Source organism: Mastomys coucha, unplaced genomic scaffold (genome assembly GCF_008632895.1).
Source record: "Mastomys coucha isolate ucsf_1 unplaced genomic scaffold, UCSF_Mcou_1 pScaffold23, whole genome shotgun sequence".
Taxonomy (NCBI): Eukaryota; Metazoa; Chordata; class Mammalia; order Rodentia; family Muridae; genus Mastomys; species Mastomys coucha.
The window spans coordinates 31,884,894-31,911,705 of record NW_022196906.1 but is presented as its reverse complement, the minus strand read 5'-3'; the positions used below and the strand labels follow the sequence as shown (position 1 = coordinate 31,911,705).

The 26,812-nt window shown below is 38.2% G+C and overlaps 1 protein-coding gene and 1 pseudogene across 2 annotated transcripts; one reads left to right on the top strand and one right to left on the bottom strand.

Annotated features, from left to right (window-relative positions):
- The window catches only part of LOC116072860, a 3,246-nt pseudogene extending 2,296 nt beyond the window's left edge, over nt 1-950 (top strand).
- Nucleotides 951-14,742: 13,792 nt separating this feature from the next.
- On the bottom strand, nt 14,743-24,938 carry LOC116072125 (olfactory receptor 145). 2 transcript variants are annotated; one of them, XM_031343408.1, is made up of 2 exons: nt 24,928-24,938; nt 14,774-15,707 (listed from the first exon to the last, which is right to left on the bottom strand). In XM_031343408.1, the coding sequence occupies exons 1-2, from the start codon at nt 24,936-24,938 to the stop codon at nt 14,774-14,776; spliced, it is 945 nt and encodes a 314-aa protein (XP_031199268.1). The 2 variants fall into 2 exon arrangements, with proteins under 2 accessions (XP_031199267.1, XP_031199268.1); XM_031343407.1 differs by lacking the exon at nt 24,928-24,938 and having other exon boundaries at nt 14,743-15,778.
- Nucleotides 24,939-26,812: the final 1,874 nt, after the last annotated feature.

The window sequence follows — 26,812 nt, the reverse complement described above, 5'->3', positions numbered from 1 at the left end:
AGGAGGCTGACTTTCCTTGAAGTTTTCACCTCAAATACCGCCATCACGCAGGTGTCCGTGGCAAATGGGAAGCTTGTCATCAACAGGAAACCCATCACCATCTTCCAGGAGCAAGATCCTGCTAACATCAAATGGGGTGATGCTAGTGCTAAGTAGGTCATGGAGTCTACTAGCATTTTCACTACCATAGAGAAGGCTGGGGCCAACTTGAAAAATAGAGCCAAAAGAGTCATCATCTCCACCTCTTATGCCAATGCCCTCATGTTTGTGATGGGTGTGAACCATGAGAAATATATATGACAACTCACTGGAGACTGTCAGCAGTGCATCCTGTAATACCAACTGCTTAGCCTGCCCTGGCTAAGCTCATCCATAACAACTTTGGCATCGTGGAAGTGCTTATGACCACAGTCCATGACATCACTGCCACTCAGAAGACTGTGTATGGCCCCTCTGGGAAGCTGTGGCATGGTAGTCGTGTGGATGCCCAGAATATCATCCCTGCATCCACTGGTGCTGCCAAGGCTATTGGCAAGGTCATCCTAGAGACGAACAGAAAGGTCACTGGTATGGCCTTCTATGTTCCTACCTCCAATGTATCTGTTGTGGATCTGACAAGCCACCTGAAGAAACCTGCCAAGTATGATGACATCAAGAAGGTGGTTAAGCAAGCATCCAAGGGCCCGCTAAAGGGTATTCTGGGCTACATTAAGGACCAGGTAGTCTCCTGTGACTTCAACAGAAACTCCCACTCTTCCACCTTTGATGCTGGGCCTAGCATTGCTCTCAATGACAACTTTGTAAAGTTCATCTTCTGGTATGACAATGAGTATAGCTACAGCAACAGGGTGGTGGACCTCATAGTCTACATGGCCTCTAAGAGTAAGAAAACCTTGACCACCCACACCAGTAAGGACACTAAGAGCAATAGAGATGCCCTCAGTTGCTGAAGAGTCCCTGTCCCAATTCTGACTATCTCCCTCACAATTTCTATCCCAGACTCCCATACTAAGAGGAGGTGCCTAGGGAGCTCTACCTGCTTTCTTGAAGACTATCAATAAAGTTCACTGCACGCACAAAAAAAAAAATACAAGAGGGAGCACACAAATCATGTAAGAGCCAGGGAAGAGAAACACCCCACCCCTCCCCATTGGGTCTAAGGCAGCAAAGATGGAATGTTGTGGATGGGCCTGGTGCTATTTGTATATTGATGCTAATTCCTCTCTCCTGGGAGAGTCTACAGACAAAGAGTGAGTCATACTCAGGTGACTTCTGGTGAAACAATCCCCTAATGAATTAAGGAGCCAACCACTGGGAGTGAAGGTGGGAATTCCAGATTGGAGAGGGGAAGAGAGGAAGCAGGTGAGAGTTAGGTCTTTTTGGACAGGGATAGCATAAGGACAAGATGTAATTATGAGTGTCTCCTGGTTACAACGTTGGATCCATCAGGATTCGCCACCAGAGGATTTAGATTTAATAAGGCTTACAAGTTAGGATTTTAGTTGTTGCACCTAGCGATTGAGTTACTATTGTTTCTGAACTAAGTTTGTATTGCGTTTTTCTTCACACTAGGACTCGAGGCAAAGTGTGTGGGTTTGCCTGATGGGCACCACAAAGGCTGTGGGGGATTTGAAGCATGGGACTGGCATGGTAGTGACCCACCAGTGGGAACTTAGCAAGCTGGGTGGAGACGTTTTGGGAGCTCCGGGCAAGAAAGTTTCCATAAGATAAAAACAGATTAGCATTGTCCACCAGTGTATAGCCAGGCACTCTGGGGCAGAGAGTTGGTGGCCCAAGCTTGAGAACGTGTTAGTTTTTTTAATATTTCCCCCAACAATGGAATATAGATTTTAGTAATTAATAACTCAAGAGTATCGGCAGGGAGGTATTAGCAACATGGAAGTTTAGGAGTGGCCCAATCATTGAGCTATTTAAGGCATATTAAAACAGAAGGCCGTGTGTATGTGTGTGTGTGTGTGTGTGTGTGTGTGTGTGTGTTGTCTTTTATTTCAGAATCCAGAACATCCAGGCAAGTAGCAAGAAACTCATGCCACTACCGCAGGGCTAGGACTATTCAAGATTTAATAAAGGAGTCATCAAAATGCTAAAAAAAAAAAAAAATCAAATAGAACTTTTAGACATTAAAGTGGTATCACTGAAATTGGGACCCGATTTATACTATAAAACGGAATAGTTAAAATTGGGACCACTATCAAAATGTTAAACATAGTAGACAAAATGAGGAGAAAATAAAATTAATTAACTGGAAAGTAGTTACAAGGACAGTACCTGGAAGTCAACATGGGTTGAGAGTAGGAAAGACCATGGATTAAAAGTAGAATGTGACAAATCTAGAAATACGAAGGTCCTAGCAATCAGCTGAGCCAGTCTTGTGCTTTCATTGTCTCCATGTCAGAAGATTCAAACAAAAGTCGTTCAAAAAACATTTAGAAAAAAAGTCCCATCAATACTGACAATATACAAACTGTCTTCTTTTCATTGTCCCCTAAACAACCACTAACCAATTTGCATTGCATTGATATTGTATTAGGTATTATAAATAATCTACTGATGACATAAATATATGTAAATTGTATTCAAATATTGTGTCATTTTATATAAGAAATTTTAAATTGGCTAATCTGTAAATCTATTCTGGTCCTAGGCCACCAAGGATACTGAGAGACAATTGCATACACAGAGCACTGAACTCAATTTAGGCCCAATTCTCTGCTCTAAAAATTAGGCAGTGATCAAAATAGACACAGCTCCTGTGACTTAGGCATGTAATCCAGATAGAAAACCTAGAACAAAATAAAACCTACATATAACTGATTAGAAAACAATTAATGTACAGGGAGGGAATATAAATTTCAGTATAAAAGTATATAAGTGAAACCCTAGTAAGTCTTGAAGGTCTGAAAAGACCTCTCTAAGAAACTGAAATTGAGTTGCAAAACTAAAAAGTAACTGGAAATGAAATTATTTTTGCGATTACCCAACCTCAGAATTTCTTCCATGTGTGCCTTCATTGGATCCAGGCTCCACATCTATCTCTGACAAAACTACAATCTTACTACTTTCTACTATCTTAGAAACTACAAACAGGAACTGTTTATACTACATTTTGACAAAAATCAAGAAAAAACAAGTGTCTCATTAATAACATAGTCAGTATGCTGGCTGTGGCAGTAGGAACAATCGGTGCAGTCCAACCAGACAGTCCTTCAGTGTGATGGGCCCACACTTCCACCACCTGGCTTTCCTGTCATCCCTGACTCCAACAGCTGGTTCACTAGCCAGTTCTAAGAATCTGTGACCTACCCCATTTCTTGGCAATGATCATGCTCTTTTATATTTTTTTTAAGTTAACCATAATCAACTTCTGCTGTTCAAAGACAAATACTTGGCTTGCACATAAAAATAAACCTCAAAAAAATCATTCAAATGCAGAATAAGAAAAGACTTTCTGGAAAGGGAGCAAAATATGAGTGAGCCAAGTAACTCAGATCCATACTGTTTACTCCTTGGGCCACTTTCCTGGGGGTATTTTTTCTGATATTTACCACTTTTCAAACATATTCCAAAAGAATTCTCTCTGTCAGTCTCTGTCTCTGTCTCTCTGTCTCTCTGTCTCTGTCTGTCTGTCTGTCTATCTCTGTCTCTGTCTCTCTGTCTCTCTGTCTCTCTGTCTCTCTGTCTCTGTCTCTCTGTCTCTCTGTCTCTGTCTCTGTCTCTGTCTCTCTCTCTCTCTCTCTCTCTCTCTCTCTCTCTCTCTCTCTGCACTGGGAAAATAACCACAAAGACTATGCATTCTAGTATATTTTGACTAAGAGCTAGAGGTAATGGTTGATACCTAAACTCAGCAAAGCAGTTTACACATATGAATTCACAGCACTTTTGACAAGCATGAGGTCTGTGCAAGATCAAACCACACAACATGCGAGCATAGAAGGTGTGTGTGTGTGGGGGGGGACTCATGAATCCCCATCCCTAGCCAAGGAGCTATTTGCAAATGATAGCTACTGGAAGAAGGAGATGCAGCTTACTATAAGCATATAGCTCCTGGTAGGCTTTTGATGCCCTAGTGGAAGAGCATAGACACAAGAGTCCATAAGCAGCAAAAAAATGAACTTGAGAGGCTTAAAAAAATAGAGGAGTGGGTAGGAAAGCAGGTAGAACTAGAAGAAGTCTGAAGAGAGGACAAAAATCAAAATATATGAAACTCTCAAAGATTAAAAAATAAAATGAGGCCGGGCGGTGGTGGCTCACACCTTTAGTCCCAGCACTTAGGAGGCAGAGGTAGGTGGATTTCTGAGTTCAAGGCCAGCCTGGTCTACAGAGTGAGTTCTAGGACAGCCAGGACTACACAGAGAAACCCTGTCTCAAAAAAAAAAAAAAAAAAAAAAAAAAAAAAAAAAAAAAAAAAAACCAAAAAATGAAAATTATACTACCAATTGTAATGAACAAGTTGCTTTGTTGGCTATAGACATATGTATTCAATTAAATATCTGGCCAGCTTTTTAAATGAAATATCAGCTACATAAAAACAAAGTGAAATTTAAAAGGCAGTTGTTTAATGTCTAAGGAAAACAATGGCTTAACAATTAATGTTATTAATAATTAAATGATTAGTGTGCACAAATTATTCAGCATTGTTGCACTATCCTGTTAGTGTGTATTATGGGTCAGTTTTTAGGCTTTGAATGCAATAACTATTATAGTTTTACATATCTTTTTTAAAAATCAATACATAAAATGTTTAAAATCAGTATCAAGAATGGATTTTTCACACACATTTTCAACAAATTTTTTCTTGTTACATTTGGGAAATCTAACCAAGAACCCATCACTGGAGAATTTATAGGCTTCAGACATTAAATTACTACTATGATTTTGCTAAATGAACGTAGCATCCAACTGCCCTCTAAATGTGTATCTCTGTGCCAATAGATTATTAGTGCCTCAGTCCAATCTCACGAAAGGAGTTTCTTTGTGCAGTGGACTGTGGTTATAGCAAAAGCTAACAACTGATCAATGTGCAGAAAAGTATGGAGTGATCAACCACAAATGGGATATCTACAAAAAAAAATCCCTCCCCAAAAGGCTCAGAGACCAAATCTGAAGAGGAGCAGAAAGATTTATAGAGCCAGAGATCTGGGAGGAATGGTGTCTTCTGGACATGACAGAGCTGTGGTCATGAACTCCCACCCCTTGTAGCTGCCTGCATAAGACCTGTATAACATCAATCAAGCCAGTCAACATTCTAGGATGCAGATGGTTGTGGGTTCATCAGCCTCTGTCCCTAACTGTTGATGGCTTTTGACAGTTGATGGTTTCTAAAGGAGGGAGATACAGTTCCTCTAAGAATATGGCTCTTGGTTGGTTGACCAGGCTAAAATTAATAACCTCATATTTATGTGTAAATGGGCAGCACAAGTGTGTCTGTTTTTTGTTTTTTGATTTTTTTCTAAGAACAGGAAGACAAAATGTTGGGAAGAGGTAAAAAAGTAAGGGATGAATCTTAGGGGAGTTAGGAGGAGGAATGAGAGTGATTATGACCAAAATATACTATATGTATGTATAAGATTCTCAAGTAATTGATTAAAGTATCACATTTTTAAAATATGAAAAATAGTTTTATTCAAAAGAAAAAACCCACTGCAGGCTTTTATAGAAAATGTACCTCTGAATTAATAGCATGTTGTTTGTGCTAATTCTGTTCAGAAAGTCTCTAATTATTATGTTGTTACTATGGAAATGCACACGTTGCATTACCATATAGTTTGAGAAATCCATTCCTATTAGTTTTGAATAACAAATAGATTGCCAGCTCAGAAATCAGAATGGTATTCTGAGCACAGAAAAACCACAAAGGGATGTGAAGAGAGGTATAAAGTGGAAAAACCAGTCCTTCAAATTCAGGAAACAACAATATTGACAAGACATGTTATACATAGCAGAGAATACAGTTGATGCTGTAAATTAACAGTTTTCTCCTCCCTCTCTAAGTCCGTAAACAAGTTAAAAAGTATCTATAGGAGTCAAACAGAAAACAAAAGCTTTGTGGAGGATAAATTCAATTAGAAGTCCTGGCTTGAATATGTACCTAGTACAGGACATTGTAACGTCCTCCTCGTACATCACACCATGGTTGAATTTTTTAAATCTGAGTCTAAGTCCAAATTGAGCTGGAGAACATCTTTGGACACAAAGAGCACATGATTACAAGCGGGAAGCCAAAGTCCTCAGAACCTGACTATCCTAAGTAGAAAGCAGGGAGCTATGACCAGAGGAAGGGGTAGATCACACTGAGCCACAAATTCATTCTCCCTAATTATCAGTCCTATCAACCTGTCTTCTCCATTGGGATAGGAAGAAGACAAAGCAGGCATCAAGGAAATATATTTCAGGTAAAATCCAGGGTCCCTCCCTACTAGAGGAGCCTGAGTGAGGTCAAATGGGCTCATAGAGCCTGTCATCAGTTTGTACATGACTGTAATCAATGATGAGCAAGACAAAAAAAATCCAAAACAGGACTCTTTAATATCTAATGGAAATAAAAAAAAAAACTCCCTAGTTAATTGCAGTTATAGATAAATTGTTAGTGTGCATTATGGAAGTGTGCTAACCTAACCAGATGCTTCCTGGGACTTTGAGAGATGAAAGTCGAGAACTAAGGAGGCGGAATTGACGATAGAATTTGATAACTACTAAAAAGTCAAAGGGAAAGCTTATCTTAGGATTTACAAGAGAAATTTAGGACAACAGAATAAGATGTGGCAATTTAAAAGCCCTGTGATGAGAAGGACACAATACTGTCTTTCTCTGTAGCAATCAGAAAGTTTTGCATCCCAGTGACATTGTAGCATTAAACACATTATAGTTATGTAGCTGTTAAAACAGTTATTTAATACACAGTCAATTATACTGAAAGCTGTTTACATGTTTACAGAAAGACAATAAAATTATAAAATGATACTCAATGAAATCATATTCTATACATGCTTATATAGCATTACGCAAAGAGTTTCATGTTTTTGTACTTACAGAAAGAGACAGAGGGATGGATAAAGTAGGGTTGGAATATTCTGAAAGAACATGTACCAAGATGCCATGGCTGGTAACATTTGAGTGCTAGGATCATGGCGTTCTTTTCTTTCAGAGATTTTGCTTATCTCTATGCGCTTATTATCTCACACATCTCTACCATATGAGCATTTCTTTTGCAAATTCAAAGCAAAAAATGTTTTTTAAAGATTAAATTATGAGTAAAACACTGCATAATTTCAGTATTTTAAGTTACCACTGGGGATTTGCTTAACATTCACTTAACACCTTCTGTATCCGCCAGAAGTTCCCTGCGTTTGTTAGCTCACCTGGGTGGAATTGAGAGTATAACCTAAATAAACAACTTGTGAATATGTTTCAGTGGTATCCATAAAGCAATAGTCCATCGGTCCTCATACATGTTTTCATACTCTATTAGCCCAGTGCCTTCTAAAGGAAGGAAAATCTTTTGTGTCTTTCTTTTGACATATGTTTTTCTGCAAATCGTTTCCAGCTCAGATGTGTAAATTCAGGTCTGACTCAGCTCAAGGCAGCAAGAACTTGGACTTTGTACAGGTGAATATATATGCACTGCATGATCTATTTCTTACACACCCAGATTGGGCCTTCTGGAAGGCAGCTAGTGTGAAAAAACGTGGGCTAGAGTTACACAGCTCAAATGCAATTCTTCATTCTGCGCATCTCTGTGCAATCTAGGCAGGTCCCTTCACGTCATGGATTTTTTTGTTTTCTCCTCTATCAAATGAGGATAATTGTCTCAGAGAATTGTGTAAAAAATTAAGTAAGAATCTGTATATAAAATTAGTAGAACATAGAAAGCCTTAAAACTGTATTAGAGATTGAAAACAATGAGGGTTTAAATTGGAACTTCTTGTCCATACATCTACTTTTATTCTCAAATACTGATAGCCTGGACAGTTTTCTTTTAAAGGGAGTCATTACTGCAAAATGGAAAAGAATAAGGGGAGCAAGTGAAACAAATGCTCATATCTTGAATAAAACTGAACTAAATTTCATTTACAACCAACTTGTATGACTTTTTTCTCTCCTCCCTGGTTCATTTCTTTCTTTTGTGTGGCCTCAGGAGACTTTAATGGAAAGCTGAGAAAGGTGTCAAGTAATTAGGTAAAAAGGGAACCACGGATAACACAACACATGGGTCACCATTTTGAATGTCAGCAGACTTTCCCACTCTCACAGAATTTATGTGCTCAGAGAGACAAATATCTTAATGTGTGCTTTACAAACATGAATGTTTTCCCCCTAAGTACATGACTTCAGAATTACACTAAATATGGAACACCCTACCACATACCCAATCTTAGTTTTAAACAGTCTCAAAACAGAACCAGTATTGAACATAACAAGTCTAAAATAAATCATTTACCAAAAAGAAATAAAATTCTCAAATTTTAATAAAGGTATGTTAAAAAATAGAAGCCAGTCATAGAAGAGCTGCTTTCAGCCAAGTCATTGCATGTTGATTATTAAACTAAGTGCTGACTATAAGGAATCATAATCCATTAGACAAAATTAGAATGCACACATTCATGATACACATGATCTGTGTGACTAAAGAGGATCATTATGGGGAAAAAAATCCAACTAATAAGATTGTACTAAGTTTTAAAAATCCCCATTTCTTAAACATTCAAATCATAATAGGTTAGGATAAGAATTATCAATGTATGCTAAAAATTCTATGTAAAAGTCTGAAAGGGAACAATATATTTATTTTGTAAGGTCTGAAAATAACATACTACAACTACTGTCAAGTCTTAAATGTCGAAGGATTAACCATTCCCAATAGTCAGTAAACAGCTGATGACAAAGCCTTTACATTATCAAATGTCTGAAGAAGAAAACCTGAAGGATATACAATACATATTCACATTTGAGAGAAAAATGTGACAGTGTATCCTGACATAGCACTAGTAAATCAGCAAAAAAAAAAACCATGCTGTGGTCTTGGAAGCTTTGTGTTCAGCAAACTCATCTTGTGAAAATAGAGATTAAGGCAGGACTTGGAAACAGCAATTGCAAGTGTGAATGAGTCCTTTTTCTCATTGCCTAAGTTTTTTCTCTTGTTATTGATGGGCTATTAGTTGAAATAGAGTGAAACATTAATTATCAAACTTTGTAATTTTATAAAACACCCTTCCAAGGTTTAATTAGATAAAGATTCAGCTTAAGCATCTTATCTAATGCCATAAATTTTAACATAAAGTATGAAAAGCTGGGATTTACATTTCTACATTAGTCGCCAGGTTAGCAGTCACAAGTAAACAGAGATAATATAATTGAGGTTTGCAAGGATGGGACAGTGACTCCAAACATGTCCATTTCTATATTGAATGAGAATGAGAATGCCCATTAGTAAAGGAGCTTCAAAAACTACATGCCCCATTCTTATGTCCAAAGATAATAACACCTGCCTGACACATGTTAAGCTAGGCAGGGTGGGAAGATATGGGATGCCAACAAGGCACAGCTGGGGATGTGTGCACAAACTGTACCACCCAACTTATGGTGGGGATGAATATAGAAAACTGAGCAGATAATAGCTAAATGCTAAATATTCTGAGAACACATAGAAAAGATGTTGACACCAAAGAAACAGAGAAGGGGGTTGGGGGTGGTTGTTCTAGAAGAATACCTCACCATAGACAAGCACAAAACCTAAAGTCCCCACAGAGAATCGCCTCTTCCTGCAATAAAGTGAACTATTTAAAAAAAACATAAGAAATAAGGAAAATTCTCTTGCTGTTCCTCTCTCTTATTCTCTTCCCTCTCTTCCCCTTCTCTCCCCATTACCTTCCCCCTCCCCCTTTTTCAGCCTCCTCTACTACTCTTCTCTTCTCTTCTCTTCTCTCTCTCTCTCTCTCTCTCTCTCTCTCTCTCTCTCTCTGCCTTTCTGTCTCTACTCTCTCAACTCCCCTCCCCATACCCTAAATAAACTCTATTTTGCACTAAAAAAGAAAGAAAGAAGGGAAGAAAGAAAGAAAGAAAGAAAGAAGGAAAAAATTCCAGTTTATTATTTTGTATGTACATGTGCTATATGTGTAATTGTTTATGTATGTGTATGCCCACATGTGGATTACATGTACATGTGTGTGTTTGTATGTCAAGACCAGAGGTCAACTTTAGGATTCTTCTTCCTCTTCTCCCCTTGTGAGTAGGGAATGTGTGTGTATGTGTGTGCATGTGCATATGTGCATGGATGTGCATGTGTATGGGCATATATAGAAACCAGAAGTTAATATCCAGACATTGCCTCCAGCCATTTTTTGAGACAGGATCTTTTACTGAATCTGAAGCTCACCAACTGGTTATGTTGACAAGACCTCAGGATCAATTTCTCTGTCCCCCAATGCTAGGATTAAAGATGCAAGTACTGCCATATTTTGCTTTTACGTCGATACTAGGCTTTCAAATTCCAGTTTTCATGCTTATGAAGCAGACATTTACCCATGAAGGAATCTCCATAGCCCATTTTTTTCATGTCTTTATTCAGATAGCTATCAAAAGCAGATGGTGAAATACAAAAGGGAACATGTAAAAGAAGAAGACAATAAAATTAATGTTTCCACCACCAAAAGTGAATGGCAGTGAATGCCCTGAGTGGCACCCAGAGAGAAAAACCAGGTGAAATAAATTTTCAAGAAGAAAAACTCAGGGGCTGCAGAGATGGTTAGTAGATAAGACCACTCGTTCTTACAGAAACCTGGGCTCAATTGTCAGCACCCATCGGCACTCACAACTGTCTGTAACTCTAGACCCAGGGGATCTGAAGTCCTTTTCTGACCTCCAAGGCCACCAGGCATATACTAGCACACAGACACACATGTAGGCATAACACTGATATACATAAAATAAATAAATGTTTAAAGGAATTTTCTACAAAACTCAAGAATCCTGAAGACGCAAGTACTACCATATTTGGCTTTTATGTGGATACTAGACTTTCAAACTCCAGTTTTCATGATTATGAAGCAGGCTTCTGTCAATGAAGGGAGGATCAGCAAAGACAAAAGACAAACTAAGCATTGCAGAGCTAGCTATGCAAGCAGCCATCACTGTCCAATGAATCCTGTTTATACTCATTCCAAACATCAAGTGTCTTCCCACAGGTCTTGCCTCAACAAAACACTACAACAGACTGCCCCAACAAGACACCAACTGAGTCTATATCACGTGATCTAACCAGAAACTTCCACTTTGAGATATATTTTGAATCATCTTCTCATAGCTTGAAAACAAGAAAAATACTATGGTAAAATATTTTGACATGCACCCATACCTGGACATGCATTGAGTATAAAAAATTTGTATAAGAAACAAATAGACTAAGGATGGACTTTGTATAAGACTACAGGAGAACCATAAAGCCAGTAGAAATGGAGATGTCTTCTCTATGGTTTTCTTTGCTAATAATTATAAATTCTACAAACATTTCCTTAGTTTGTTTGGACTACTACAACAAAACCTTTACAATGAGTGGCTTACAGGTAATTCATTTCTCACAGTACTGGATGCTAGGAATACAAGGTCAAGGTGTCAATAGATGGATTGTTCTACCATAGAATTGACTTTTCTGATTAACAGAATGATACTTGTTGCTGTTTCTGTAAATAATATCAGATGCAAAGGTATCTCTTGATCTCTCTTATAAGGGCACAAATCCCCATTTATGAGGACTTCACCCTCATGACATAGTCACTTCTCAAAGATTCTACCTCCAAATATGTCATTTAATTTAGGGAAGTATATTAACATTCATATTAGCAAACATGTACTGTCTAATTAATGTTCAAATAAGTATATATTATCAATAGATTGCCAGGCGGTGGTGGCGCACACCTTTAATCCCAGCACTTGGGAGGCAGAGGCAGGTGGATTTCTGAGTTCGAGGTCAGCCTGGTCTACAGAGTGAGTTCCAGGACAGCCAGGGCTATACAGAGAAACCCTGTCTTGAAAAAAAAAAAAGAAAGAAAAATCAATAGATATAGAAACGATCTGGTCAAACATAGTTTTTATATGGATATTCACAGACTCAGAAAAGTGATGAGTTTATGGCCTAAATCCACATAATAACTGATACTAGAAGAGCTGGTATTTGAAAGAATGGATCTAGAGAAATGAAAACAGAATTGTTGAGTGTCTAGCATTTAATTTCCTTAATTTCATTTAATTGCTTGTTCAGAAATATCACATGACCTACTTAAAGTTGCACAACTACTGAGTAAAAGCTAGAAATTCAACTTGACTGTACCCTCTATCTCTGAGCCTTGGTGCTACCCTAGTTTCCCAAATTCTATACTGTTCCTGTATCCATGCTCATTCTTTAAGAAAAAATAAACATTTTTCTTAAAGTTTCATGCATGAATACTGTGTTTTCCTTATTTCACTCTACATTCTCTACTCTCCAACCTCTACTTTGTCCCCTCCCCTCCACTTCAACTTTATGACCACTTCTTTAACTATTATTGTTACACATAAACACACATATACATATACACATACATATGTATATATGTATATGCACGTATGTATAAAAATAAAGCCTTCTAAGTCCATTTAATGTTGTTCATCTGTTTATGTATCTAGGGCTGACCTTTGAGATGAGGCATCATGACTCTGGAGAAGACTGAATCCTTTAATTTCTCGTAGCTCTTCATCTAGGAGTGGGACCTTGTAAAATTTCACCCACTGGAGTGTTGTCATGTAGGACTTGTTTTAGCAACAATGTTAAGATTTCATGGATACAACATTCCTGTCATATCTAGAAGATTCTAACTCCCTGAAGAATTCCTGGATCTCTTTTTGCATACTCTTCTTTGATGTTCTCACAGCATTAGCATAGTAGTTGTGTTATACGTATTAAATTTGGGATAGGTTTTGAATTTATCTTTACAGATCTGCATCAACCCAAAAGTCAAAACTGTACATTTGTCCAAGCTTCTTGTCTTACAAATGGAAGAGACTTCTAAAGATAAGCCTCACATCATTACTTCACAAAAAATAATTTACCATTTATAATTTTTTTCTAAGCCAAAAGGTAGCAACCTTGATCCACATAATGCTATCAGCTTAACAATTTATGAGCCTGAGCTCTATCAGCTCACCCTCCTCTTACTAGGAGCTATCTCCATAAGTTTGGGGAGAAAACAAATGATCCAGTCTAACAAAATGACTGAAAGTACAATTCAAAAACTAGTTATACAAGTTTAGGCAAAATGTGGTTAAGAGAAATCACAAAGCTACTGCTAAGCTTATCCAGTCAGCACCAGGGAGGCACAATGATAATTTGACATGAAGAAACAGCAGAGGGAAGCCCAGTAGAAAATGGGGCATTTAGTTACTGCCCCCTTAGCCTAGCTGGCAAGAAGTCTAAAAATAAATGCAACCATATCACCATCTTTTTTTTTTTTTTTTTTTTTTTTTTTTTTTTTTTTGCTTCTTGATTCGACTGTCAAGGTTGCAGTTGGCTTGACCCAAAAAATAGCCCAGAAGAAAGGGGAGTTCTTTAGGGAATTATATCTTTATATCTATGACTTGGGGAGAGAAACTGAGTGACAGAAAGTTGATCTGAAAAAGGTACAAGAAACATCATACCTACTCTCTGTTGCTTGCGATACCTGTGACATTCAATGTGCATTTCTTATGCTGACTGGTTACAGTCTGGAGATAACATAATTATGACTTATAACACAAACAATTGTATTCTCCTAAAATATTCTCTAGGTTCTTTAAAAAACTCTTTGCTGCATACTTCTCCATGATAACTTTAAAGATATAATATGAAAAGAAAATAATGAAGTACTATACTAATTCTTACACTGAGCTGGGCATGGTGGTTCATGTCTGTAATTTCAGATCTTGAGAAATAGAAGTAAGAAGACAAAGAGTTCAAAGTCAGTCTTACCACATAATGACTTTGAGACCAATCTGGTATACAGAGGGCTTTGTTTCCTAAAAGAGATAATGTCCATCCTTCTGAAATCTAACTTTTTCTATAAGTTCTTCCAGTCAGCATCAATACCAAACCATTAAAAGTCCAGGTTCCACATCACTGTCTCAGGAAGTATCAGACTTACTACTGTCTAGGTCATTACAAACCTGCTCTGAACTTTGTAAAAATGCCTCAAGAAATTTTCTGGTCGTTCATCCAAGACCATCTCAACAAAATCTTAAACCTCCTACCTTTTTGCCAAAAAAGAGTTCTATTTAAAGTTAGCTCTTAAAATATTGCATAAAATTTCTTTAGTCACAACCAGATTTTAATATCCTAGCCCAGCTCACATTTGAAATGAAGCGTGAGGGAGGGAGAAAGTAAGCCATGATGGAAAGCAACCAATGTGAGAAATATAGAACCTGTGGTCTACTGTTCTGCTAAGAGGCTGACACACATGTCCCAAGAAGAGACACATGTTGCATGTAATTTTAAAATGCATGCTTGTTCCTTCTTGGAGCAACAGACATGAATTGTATCTATTATTGGTAATAAAAGGAACTAATTTGTGTGGTCCTCAAAAAGTCTGTTAAACGTGAGCATTCTATATCTTTAAGAATCTTCTAATGAACCTTTCACAGGGGCATGAACCCATCCAGGAAAGAATAGCATTTCCCTCTATGTAACACATGAGGACCCAGTCATTTATGAAAGGGGGAAAGAGTGACTCTTCAAAACATTATCTCTTCCTTAGGAAAATGAACTTTTGCTCAATGTTTTTCTCAGAGCAACTTTGACATCCTTATTCCTTAAGCTGTAGATTAATGGGTTGAGCATGGGCACCACAATGGTATAAAACAAGGAAGACACTTTCCCCTGGTTCATAGGCAAAAGGGAAGAAGGTTTGAGATACATGAATGCCCCTGACCCAAAAAAGAGAGAAACTGCAATTATGTGGGAGCTGCAGGTGCTGAAGGCTTTAGACCTGCCCTCTGTGGAGCTGATGCGAAGGATACTAGAGAGGATGAGGGCATAAGAAATAAAGATGGTGACTGTGGGTACCCCAATATCAATGCCCACAACAATGAATACTACCAGCTCATTTACATAGGTGCTGGTACAAGATCGTTCCAGAAGAGGGAGGATGTCACACATGTAGTGATTGACAAGCTTGTCAGCACAGAAAGTCAGTCTCACCATGAATGCCGTGTGGGCCATGGCTCCAGCAAATCCCATCACATATACACCTAGCAAAAGGAGTAAGCACACCTGGGGAGACATGGTCACGGTGTACATCAGAGGATTACAGATGGCGACATACCTGTCATATGCCATTGCTGACAGGATGAAGGACTCGGAGACAACAAAGAAAAGAAAAAAGAAGAGCTGAGTCATGCATCCAGGGTAGGAAATGATGTTTTTCTTTGAGACAAAACTCATCAGCATTTTGGGGGTGATTACAGTGGAATAGCAGAAATCTATGAGGGACAAGTTGAAGAGAAAAAAGTACATTGGGGTGTGCAGGTGAGAGTTCAGCCCTATCAGGGTGATCAAGCCCAGGTTCCCCACCACAGTGACCATGTAGAAACCTAGAAACAGGAAGAAGAGAGGCATACGGAGTTCTGGCTGGTCTGTCAGGCCTGCCAGAATGAACTCTGGCACCGAGGCATTTTCAGTGGCCATCCTCACGGCATTCTGCTGAGACAAAGACAAGAGAAAAGGGTCATTGTAGGGGGAGGCAGAAAGCATTCCTGCCCTCCCTGTCACCACCAAGAGAATTGCATACACACAGATGATGAATTTTAGCAGAGTCTGGTCTCTGGTTGCCTGTGCAACTGTTTCCAGGGTCCCACTGACTCCACACTGCAGTGCCTTGAGGAAGACACAAGGGTCAGTGAGATTAGAAAGGACCCCAGAGAGCCAATGAGGGGGGCTCTCAGGTCTTTAATTTGGTTGTGCTGTTTTATGCCTCTAATTCCAGCCTTTGTTCAAGTTTAAAGTTGTGCCAGTCTATAGGAAGAGTTTCCAGAGGCTGAAGCCAGCCTGTGTCCTACGTATCCTTCTAATGGTGATCCTGGGACAGAATGGAAGGCTGAGGAAGTCTTTTTCAGAGCTTTGGAAATCATTCAAATCTTCTTTCACTCAGATTCAGCCACTCATCCTCCTTCAGCTCCAAAGGTGAGAGTTGTGCTTTTTGTCCAACTCTTAACTTCCCATTGCTCAAGGAGTCTGCAGGGCTAACTCAAAGACAGACAATGGACACTTTAACTTCCTCTGTAAGTGTGAGTGTGTCAGAGCCCTCTCAGCTGCCTGGACAGCGTATGCTAGAGAAGATCTCTACAGAGCTCTCCCCTAAGGTTCTGCAGCTTTCAGGAAGGCTGAGCAATTGTATTCTGGCTTTGCAGATCTGGGACCTGGTTAATGAAGTCTGAGATCCCCTGGGGTCATGACACAACACTGGATATTAACTTTTTAAAAAAGAAGAAAATTTTGCTTTCCCTTGATAATAACTCAATGGATTTTTGGTAACAAAAATGTTTGTTGAGGGATGCAACTTAGTTGATAAGTGTTTATCTAGCATACACAAAACTCTAGGTTTAACTCCCAGATCAAGGTGAACAAGGCTTGACTGGGCTTTCCTGTAATTCTACCACTGGGGAATATGAGGCAGGAGGAACAGGAAAAAAAAAAATCATGTCATTCCCATCTGCATAGGGAGTTCAAGGCCAGCCTGGAATACAAAAGAGCATTTGTCAGCTTGTGTATGTGCATGCGTGTGTGCTTGTATGTGTGTGTGTGTGTGTGTGTGTGTGCATGTCTGTTCATTTAACATCTATACAGTACTATGCAAAGGATTGCAATCTACCATATGCTATTTAATGCATATTAAAAAACTGTTTTCATCCTAGCATTTTCTTCTGACCCCAGCATGGCAGAATTGTTTGAAGGAGACAGGGGTGGGGGATGATGCAAGCACACAAGAGTACACTTTCCTTCTCCCTTGAACCATATGGGCAACATTTACCAATCCCACTTTAGATATTAAGCTATGGAGTCTACATTAAACACCTTTTCCTACCTTATTCCAAATGTGGAGTCAAATTACTTTTACCATCTCCCAACAGGAAGTTATGAAATATACAAAGTAATATCCTTCCTATCAAGGCTCTGACAATATCTTGAAAACTATGATTTAATATCTAACTAATGTGTGATAAGGTCCAGAAAATGTAAATAAAAAATGCTTCCCCAGTTCAGAGCATAGTGTTATGCAGGCTGCTTACATTTCAGTTCATCAGGAGAAGCTAGGCAGTCCTCTGATGGAATTTGAGCTTTGGTGTTAATGAGCAGTCCCCATCAGTTAAGAACCATTTCCCCAAAACTGATAACTAGCCAGAGAAAGTATTCTAGCTTGACTCCCTTCACTCCTCCTCACATTAGTTGTACCAGTGCTCTACCTTTACTCTTTTTCTAATTCCCCTCCCTTGACAAAATTTACCTCCACAGTGCCCCAGGCTTTTGGAGTCTCCTCTGAGTTTAATGACAGTCTAATGTCACTCTTAGTACCTCATCAGTTTAATGTAGTATTTCAAATGTTTTTAAAGTAGTTTAAATACCCTACTTGCACAATTCTAGAATTACAATCTTATTTAAAGTGTGTATTCTGCTTTTCCAATGCAAACATAATAAATCAGAATCTCTTAGAGTGAGGAGACTTTGTAACCAACATCCCTCTTCTAATTCTCCCAGTTGTCTGGGAATTTAGCCAGGGATCCTCTGACCAATGTTTATATTTTCAGCAAGAAAAGCAAAGCTTTTCTTCAGGGAGTTGTTTGATTGTACAACCAAGAATAAATATGGATCTCCAACCTCTACAGACACTGTGCCTTGGGAAACATCTAATTGACCTTTAGAGTTAGGGCATCAGACTTGGAGCATTCTATGGCCATACAGAGGAGAAACTTGAATACCACAATACCAATATATATGATGTGAATCTATGGACCACATTGAACAAGGAAGTGACCTGGTCAGTGTGCTGAGAGAGAACAGTTTGATATTCAGTATCAGCAATTTGATGGAAAAGTCCTTCCAGTGTCCTTTGTAACTTGTGATTCAGGCATAATTTATTATTTAAATGAGCCATCAATAAGATAAGAAATTGGGACTGTTAGAACAAGTACTTGACAACTGCAACAAAATATGTCTTTATACATTTTTAAGACCTTATAAATTTTAAAATGTTGAGCCTGCTTAATAGCTGTGGTCCCTCTACCCTCTACTCTCTCTACCTTGAACATTTTAAAAAGCCCTCAGTTCAGGCCCCATTACCCAATGCTTTTCATTGAACATATTTATTCCTCCTTTCCGATTATTCAACCTGTCTTTTTTGACTGGGGGATATATTTTTGCTATGGCAACAAGCTATGTCCAGATATGGCTAAACAACACTGCATTTTGACCCAACAATTATGTCCTACTTTTTGCTACAGATCTCTCTGTAGCCACAAAATGTGCATCCATTTTTAAGATGCTGTGCAAGCTTGACATTGTAGCTATTGTCAGGTGTCAGTGGCTAAATGTCTTTCTGATTTCTAATGGTTCACGTTTTTCAGTATCTCAAAGGCTCCATTAAGGTAGCCAATACCATATGCTTGCATTGATTTTTCTCTCCTCCCCCATTTTATTCATTTCTCCCCTGGGGTGAGTCTTTCTAAAAACTTACCTACATAATACATTTCTGTCTCCAGCTTAGATTTTTGCACAAACTTCAGGTAAAATGTTTTTAAAGTGGTATTGGAATAGGTCATAACAAAGTGTTCCTTACCTGAAGTTGGGAGGATATAACCTGAGCCAGAGCTGTTTGGTTCCACGTCATAAAACCAAATGTGAATAACTGCATTTATCAATTGCCTGAAATTTCACAGTCTAGAGACTGTATCTTGACTATAACCTGTTAAACATCATAAAGACTTAGGATCTCAAATCATTATCAGCTTACTAACTAATGGAGACTAACTCAGAAAGTCCTATTCACTTAATCATTAAGCATCCAATAACTCCACTCATGACTATTATCACCATTGTGATATTCTGCTCATTGCAATATCTGATCTCTCCATGAATGAATGAAAGACAAGTAAGCTCATTCATTTTATACCATTCGGAATAGATGCAAAACATAGCTTACTGATATAGATGTTCACTAATGTCTGATTCCCAATCTCCCCATATGAAAAATGAGAATAAAGATGATAAGGGTAAGGTGTCATGAGGGCCAAATTAGATCAATAAAATGGAGGAGCCAAGCATAGAAGCTGACTTGTGGATAATATATGCTAAATGTTCTAAATATATACCAAAACAAAGATAAAATGTATATAATATAGAGGTAGAATGGTTGAGAATGTGTATTGTTGAAAGTTATGTGGAGGGAACAAGGCAATCAAGGGCTGGAACAAACGGAGAACCGAAAGAGGTCAGAGCAACATTCAAATAACTCTATTTCTAAAGCTTTGTCCAGTAAAAAAATCCTCTCCTCCTACAAGTAGCCATAGCTCAGGGGGGTTATTAAAATGGCATCAAATTAGGATGGAGGTTTCTGGGATTGAGGGAAAAACTCAAGATATACATATAAAATTATCAAAAAAGGAAAAGAAAAAACTAAGGTACTTTCACATAGCTGAATCCTCAGGTAATATCATGGTCCTTCACTGTTTTTATCATCTCCTTGATTCCTACCCCACCATCAATGTCCTATTTCTCAAAATTCATTTTCAAACATGCTACAAAACCTAAATCATGAAATCAAGTAAGATTTTCCTCCCAGCTTCAAGTTTTCTTTTTTGTATATCCATTTCTAGTTTCAGCAAAAGTTCTCCTTCCTCAAACACTCACAGGTAAAGTGTGTACTCTGCCTTCGATTCCTTGTCCATATCAGTCCTGTGCTCTGCCTTCCATTCTCTGTCCATATCAGTCCTATGGAAGGTTCTTTCAAACCTATCACCACATTCTTACTTGACCTGGGTCAGCAGGTCATTCATCTGGGACAGGCTCCTGAGAGGGAGAACCAGAGGATGAGAAAAGAAAATGGAAAAGTTTGGGATCAGGAGTTCATAAACAAGCTATTGGCTCATGCAGTCACATTTATTAAGAAGTACAGCTTTTTATATAGTTTTCAGGGGGGGAATGAGACAAAATCAGCAGAAAGCTCATCAAGCACTGTTACACAAAGAACACAGAGTGACTCAAGTATGCTATAGACCAAGGGCTCAGAAGCCTTGAGACTGATAACCTTAGACCTTCAAAGAAGTGAGGGAAATCAAGCTCCCATGATCCTCAGCTCCTGAGAGCCCTGGCTCCAGGCATTACTGGCCTTTCAAAACCTGTGCCTGGTTTAGACAAGAAATTAAGCTCCTTCTCCATACATCAGGAGAAATGCCCCAGATCAGCCTGGCCCCCAACAACTGTTTAAGCTTGTTAGGAGTCAGTCACATTCCACATCCTGTTCTAATTTTTTTTTTTTGTAAAGAGAATCCTGCTAGCAGTTGATTGTATTCCATTTATCAAGCTAATTACAGCTCCCATATCAGTGATGTATGAGTGTTGGGTGATGTTTGTATGTATATCAGTGCTCTCTGTGAAGTACATTTCAGGACAGGAGAGATGGTGCAGTGGTTAAATGTACTGGTTGCTGTTACAAAGAACCCAAGTTCATTTCTCAGCACACAAGGTGGCTCACAAGCATGTGTAACTCCAGTCTCAGGAATTCAATACTCTCTTCTGATAGCCACCAGCACCAGGCATGTCCATGGTACACATGCAGGCAAAACAAATAAGTCTTTTAAAAATGTTTCCATGAGCTGGGCGGTGGTGGCGCATGCCTTTAATCCCAGCACTTGGGAGGCAGAGGCAGGCGGATTTCTGAGTTCGAGAACAGCCTGGTCTTCAGAGCTACACAGAGAAACCCTGTCTCAAAAACAAACAAACAAAAAAAAAATGTTTCCATGAAATGTATTTGGGTAACTTCTCAGTAACAAGAGAGACTTCAAGTGTAAACCTTAGATTTAGAAATGTGTCCCTGCCTTGATAATTATGATAAATCCCAATTCTTCTCTCAGTCTCATTGTTGTTAACTGACAATTAAAGAAAATAAACCATTATTACAAACCAGAAATGAGCCCCGTAGGGAAAGGACTCCTGGGGTTCAGACAGCCTACTCAGACGTCATTAAAAGTTGACATTTCTCCTGGTACAGCAGAGGATTCTTCTTGAGATGATAGAACAAGCAAGTGCTTTTGGATTTATGTCACTTTGAAGTCTGTTGCCATAGGAACTGTATCTCCACATCTTCTCCACAGGGGACTCACTACAGTCCTGTTCCCTAAGGAGCAGATGAAGCCCAAGCAGAAAGCAGTGTAGGAAGAACTATTCTTAACTGTCCCTTTTCTTGCAGATCTCCCTTCTTCCCTGAACATGGATTTCTGTACAGTGCACCTTCATTTATTTACTTTTTTTCTATTTTATTGCCTTCTATTGTGTCAATTATCTGTGTGGTAATGTAAAGGCAACAAAAGACCTCTGAAGCAGCTGCTTCCTTAGACGAGAAGTCTGAGGACGTTGACTCAAGAACATCACCCATCACCACCCAGCAGGTGTAATCATATATGGATTCCTAAGCCACTGAACCTTTCCATAGTGTATAGATAGCAAGAAGCCTGCATTAGCAAATTATCCTCGAGTTGCATGTCAGCTACTACTGCATTCCCAGTTTCTGTTTCCTTTCACTATCTTCAACTCCTTAACACACACATTTATGCATAATTGTTATATATATTATAAGACAGGAATATCACTCAATGTATTCAAGAATCCATCTAATAATAAAATTCATTTATTTTATAAGCTAATCATGTGTAGAATGAGAACTCTGCTAAACGTTTTACATATATTACTTCAGATCGTTTTCTATAAAAATATTACTAAGTAGATACTAAGTAGTGTCTATTATTGCCCTGTTCTACAAGGAACACCTCTGTTAGACAAAGGAATCAAAACTTTTAGTTTAGAATCTCATTTGTAATGTGGAGGATCCATAGTATTTGCTATAATAATTGTCGTGGATAAAGAATAGAGCTATAGCAGAAAAGCCAACTGTTAAAGGAGACTAAAGCATCAATCCCAGTGTTATGATAAATGCAGCAGCCCAAGGAGAACAAACAGAATTTAGAGCCAACTGTCAGGTATTCAAAGTAAATCCGCAAATGAAGGATATATTAAAAAGTCCAACACTCAATGACCTGACACACAGAAATGATGTTAGAAGAAATGAAAAGGTCAAACATGCTAGTTTAATCATTACCCATCAAATACATAGTCCAAATTATAATGCTATAATTATTAATTATATGTAATAAATAGTAAATATATACTATTGTGAATAATATTACCTCAAAAGTATAAACATTATACATTATTATTATATTATCAATTATCAATTATATAATATTATCAAAAGTATAAATATTATACATTAAATTTTTAACTGGGACTGTGAAACTTTAAAAGGCTATCAGAATAAAAGTATGGGAGAAACTATTAAGAGAGATATAAAAGAGGGTTACAGAAATCATGGTCTGGGCTAAGTGTGAAACTTAACAGCCACACACAATTACATAAGTGGAAAGGGAAACTGTGGCTCTAATGGATATCTCACACTTGTCACAGTGAATGTGGGAAAGGGTCAGGCAAAGGGGTAGAAAAAAGAGAGGGTAGGAACTGAGAGTAATTAGAATATATTATGCACATGTATAAAATTCTCAAAGACTTTGCAATTTTCAGGTAAATGGATTAATCTAGACGAAAACATTGTGAGTAAGATAACACAGACCCAAAAAACAAATGCGATATATTCTCTCTCATGTGTAGATCCCAGTTCTGATATGTGTGGTTAACTTGGAGCACTTATAAAAGTCAGAAAACTAGAAAGAAGGCATGGGGGATTTTAATGGGGAAAAGAACACATATGGAATAGAGAGACAAATGGGATAATGGGAAATCAAATAATGGAGACGGGTCTAGGAGGGTAGGACAAAGGAAGGGGAAGGAGAGAGATAGTACACACTAAGGATGTTTGAAAAATTCATATGAAAACCTAGTGGTTTTGAAGCTTCTTTATGTAAAAGTGTGTGTGTGTGTGTGTGTGTGTGTGTGTGTGTGTGTGTGTGTGTGTGTGTATTATCACAAGTTTAACTGGACTTATTGTATATAGAGGAACAATGTTTCTCTCTGAGACCATATTAAATTAAATATCATGTGTAGGATACTAGCCTCCAAGTTATTTGCCAGGGAGTGTCCCATAGACCAGCATCAAACAAAACAGGCTACTATTGGCATTGCTTCTGCTTACCCATCAGAACTTGGTGGTAAGATAGTATTACTGAGGAAAAAAGCACATATTTATGTCATAGAACATGGAGAAATTAGGCTAGAAGCTTCCTCCAGAGTGGCTGAATTTTAAAGTACCAGGAGATGCTATACAAGCTACTGATATGTAAAAATAATCAACTGACTTGCCCAGCTATGAATCCTACAAGTTACAATAATGACCAGTGTAATGTTTACTTGAATGTTACAGAGATAACCAAACTCTTTTGATTAAATTTATGACCTACTACATAGGCTGGAACTCATTCCCAGCAGTATAAGCTTGGCCAAAATCCCATATTTGGAAGTTGTAGACACTACAGGAAAGCCTACTGCATAGTATCAAACTGCCTTCAAAATAGATAGATATATCTACACTCATATATTATTGTAGCCCTCAGTCCTCATAAGAGAAGCTTCTTTGTGCAGTAGATGGTGTTTAACACTGTGACTCATAGCTGGTTAGACTACAAAGAATGGGTACATAAATGGAATATCTATATCATAACTCCCCTCTTCTGGCTCAGAGAACATTGTAGAAAAGAACAGAGAGAGATTGTAAGAGACACAGATTGCAGAAGACTGTTGCTAAACAATGTTTTCTGGATATGACAGGGCTGTTGCACTTACAGACTCCCAGAATTTCTGGCTGAATGCACACAACTGTCTCAAAAAAGAGCCTATCACCATTCCAGCATAGATAGGTAGGGGATCATGAGGTCCCACCCATAGCTGTAGAGCTTTGGCCATTGAAGGCTGCTAGGGACAGGGAAAATCAGTTCTCTTAAGGAGTGTGGCTCCTAGCCAACTGTCCATGCTCCAGTGGATAACCCTACACCTGGTACATACAGGCAACACTGGCTGAAAATCAGTTGGATATAAAAAGAACTTGAAGTTGGGAGAAGGATCAGAGAGGAGTTGGAGGGGCAGAAAAGTGGTTGACATGATCAAAATACATTATATATATCCATGAAATTCACAAATAATGAAAAATAGAGAAAAAAATGTCAAGAATACACTTAATCAAAATGTAGAAATGGGGATGTATTAGAGAAGGCCAAGGTCTGTGGCCATCCTGGAAGGCTTTGTAGCCAAAAGCCCTGTGTTCTAATCACCTCTTTCATTATCTATGTGATTTTAAACTGTTGCAGTCACAGCAATGTCAACAGTAAATAGAGTTATCAACACCATAATAAATATATTTTAGGATCAGATATCAGTGTATATCTACTGTATTTCTACTTGCATTTTATTGGCATTGTAACTCTACTTATAAGATAGAGTATAATAATTTGATGAATGTAAGCAGTCTACAATGATTATTAGCGTTTTTCTTCTTATATATTCATCTTTCTTTGTACTAAGAATCCCAGGTATCAGTCAGCTCCTGCTACATCACAAGCTATTGAAAGTCAAAATCATATGTTGAAACACTATTTACTGTGCCTGCACAATATTAACTACAATTATGAATGTACATATTTATCATCAATACTTACTAAATTACATAGAAAAAATATGTCCAATAAAAGCCCTGATTCAAAAATAGTGAATTCAAGGACACATTTCTTTTTTTTCAAATACTACCAAGGCTTATTTGAGGTTTTCCATAAATAACAACAGGGTGAGTCCATTTCTAAATCTAAATACTGTAGACTATACATAATTGGATTCACTGTATCTTAAGATTTTAAACTTGCAAATTTCACCCCTGTCCTGACAATTGTGCCTTGTGGTGTATCCGTGTTGAATATGAGTTCCAGGACCACTATGTTGACACATTAGAAGGACCTTCCTGGGACTCTTAAGGACTAGCAAAAGGAAAGTTATTCAGTGACGAAGAGTCACAAAACGACTTCTGAAGTTAAGAGCTGCCCAGCACTCTGTCTCATCATAGCCCACAGTTTGGAGCTCTTAAAATAGGAATCCATTTTTAAGTGACATTTATCTCAGAAATATATGTGCTATATTTTAAAAGCAAATTATACTAGCACTACCCAAAAAAAAAATATGTGCTTTCCAGGTGTGTAAAGGGAATATCATGATCTAAGATTATGTTAGAGTAGAAAATGCAGAGATACCATGGCCTTATTTAAAGACAACTTTTTGGAAGAAAGTAACTTTGGCATTAGTACAGATGTCAAATGGATTACTTCTTAGTAAATCCTAAACATGAAGACTTGCTAAAGAGAAAGCAACAGACGTCTCTGTTGGACAGAGATGTCTCAAACCCTAATTGCAGGATAATAGAGGCTTTTTGCTATTTTTTTTAACATCTCTGCTAGACAGAAAGCCACAAAATCTCTCTGTAAAATTTTTACCAGATGTTTTATGCTTCTGCTAAGGGAACTTCTTAAGATCAATCTTACTCTAGAATTAATGTGTTAGAGTTCAAGGAGCCAAGCAAGGACTACACAAGAGTGTCCTGGAAAAGTCTAAATGTTCTTAACTTGAGTTTCCCTCTTCTGTAAACAAGACAGTCAAAGTTCTTTATCTACTGAATGATATTAAAGTACATCATGCTTCATGGCTTTTCCCTTTCCTATCAGAAAATATGGACGCTTTTCAATTCTCCAGCCCTTCCTTTCTTAGTTATTCATCCACGAAATTGCCTGAAATACTGCCATCCACTTCTATAGTTTGTCATCTTTAATGTGTTAACTATGATTCAGTTATATCAAGTGTTCATTTGCTAGAAGGATAAAAGATGTCACCCTTCAGCCAGACATATGAGTTGCAAAGGTCCAAAACTCTCTAGAATCTTCTTATACATCTCACCTCAGAGTTTCACAAATGCACATCATCTCTAAATTTAGAACCAACAACAACATATGCATTGCTGTAAAAAAAAAAAAAAAAAAAAAAAAAAAAAAAAAAAACAAAACAAAACAACAAAAACCCTCTTACCTCAGAGGAAATAAGAGATAATTTACTGGTCACAATTTCAGGAAATCACTGTGTGAGAGTGTGGCGGGGGAAGAAAGATTTGTGAGTGTGAGTGCATGCATGCAAATACATGTGCATGTGTGTGGGCATACATGCTCTTACTTGTACATTCATGTGGAGGTTAGAAGACAACCTCACCCACACACCCACTCCTGCCTCACTGCCCTAGCACTCCCCTACACTGGAACATCGAGCCTCCACAGAACCAAGGGCCTCCCCTCTCATTGATGTCAGATAAGGCAGTCCTCTGCTACATATGCCGCTGGAGCCATGGGTCCCTCCATGTGTACTCTTTGGTTGGTGGTTTAGTTCTTAGGAGCTCTAGGGAGTCTGATTGGTTAATATTGTTGTTCTTCCTATAGGATTGCAAACCCTTTTAGCCCCTTCAGTCCTTCCCCTAACTCCTCCATTGGGCCC

Excerpts from the sequence above, each read along its gene's own strand:
- LOC116072125 (XM_031343407.1), bottom strand. The coding sequence starts at position 15,772 with ATGCTTTCTGCCTCCCCCTACAATGACCCTTTTCTCTTGTCTTTGTCT.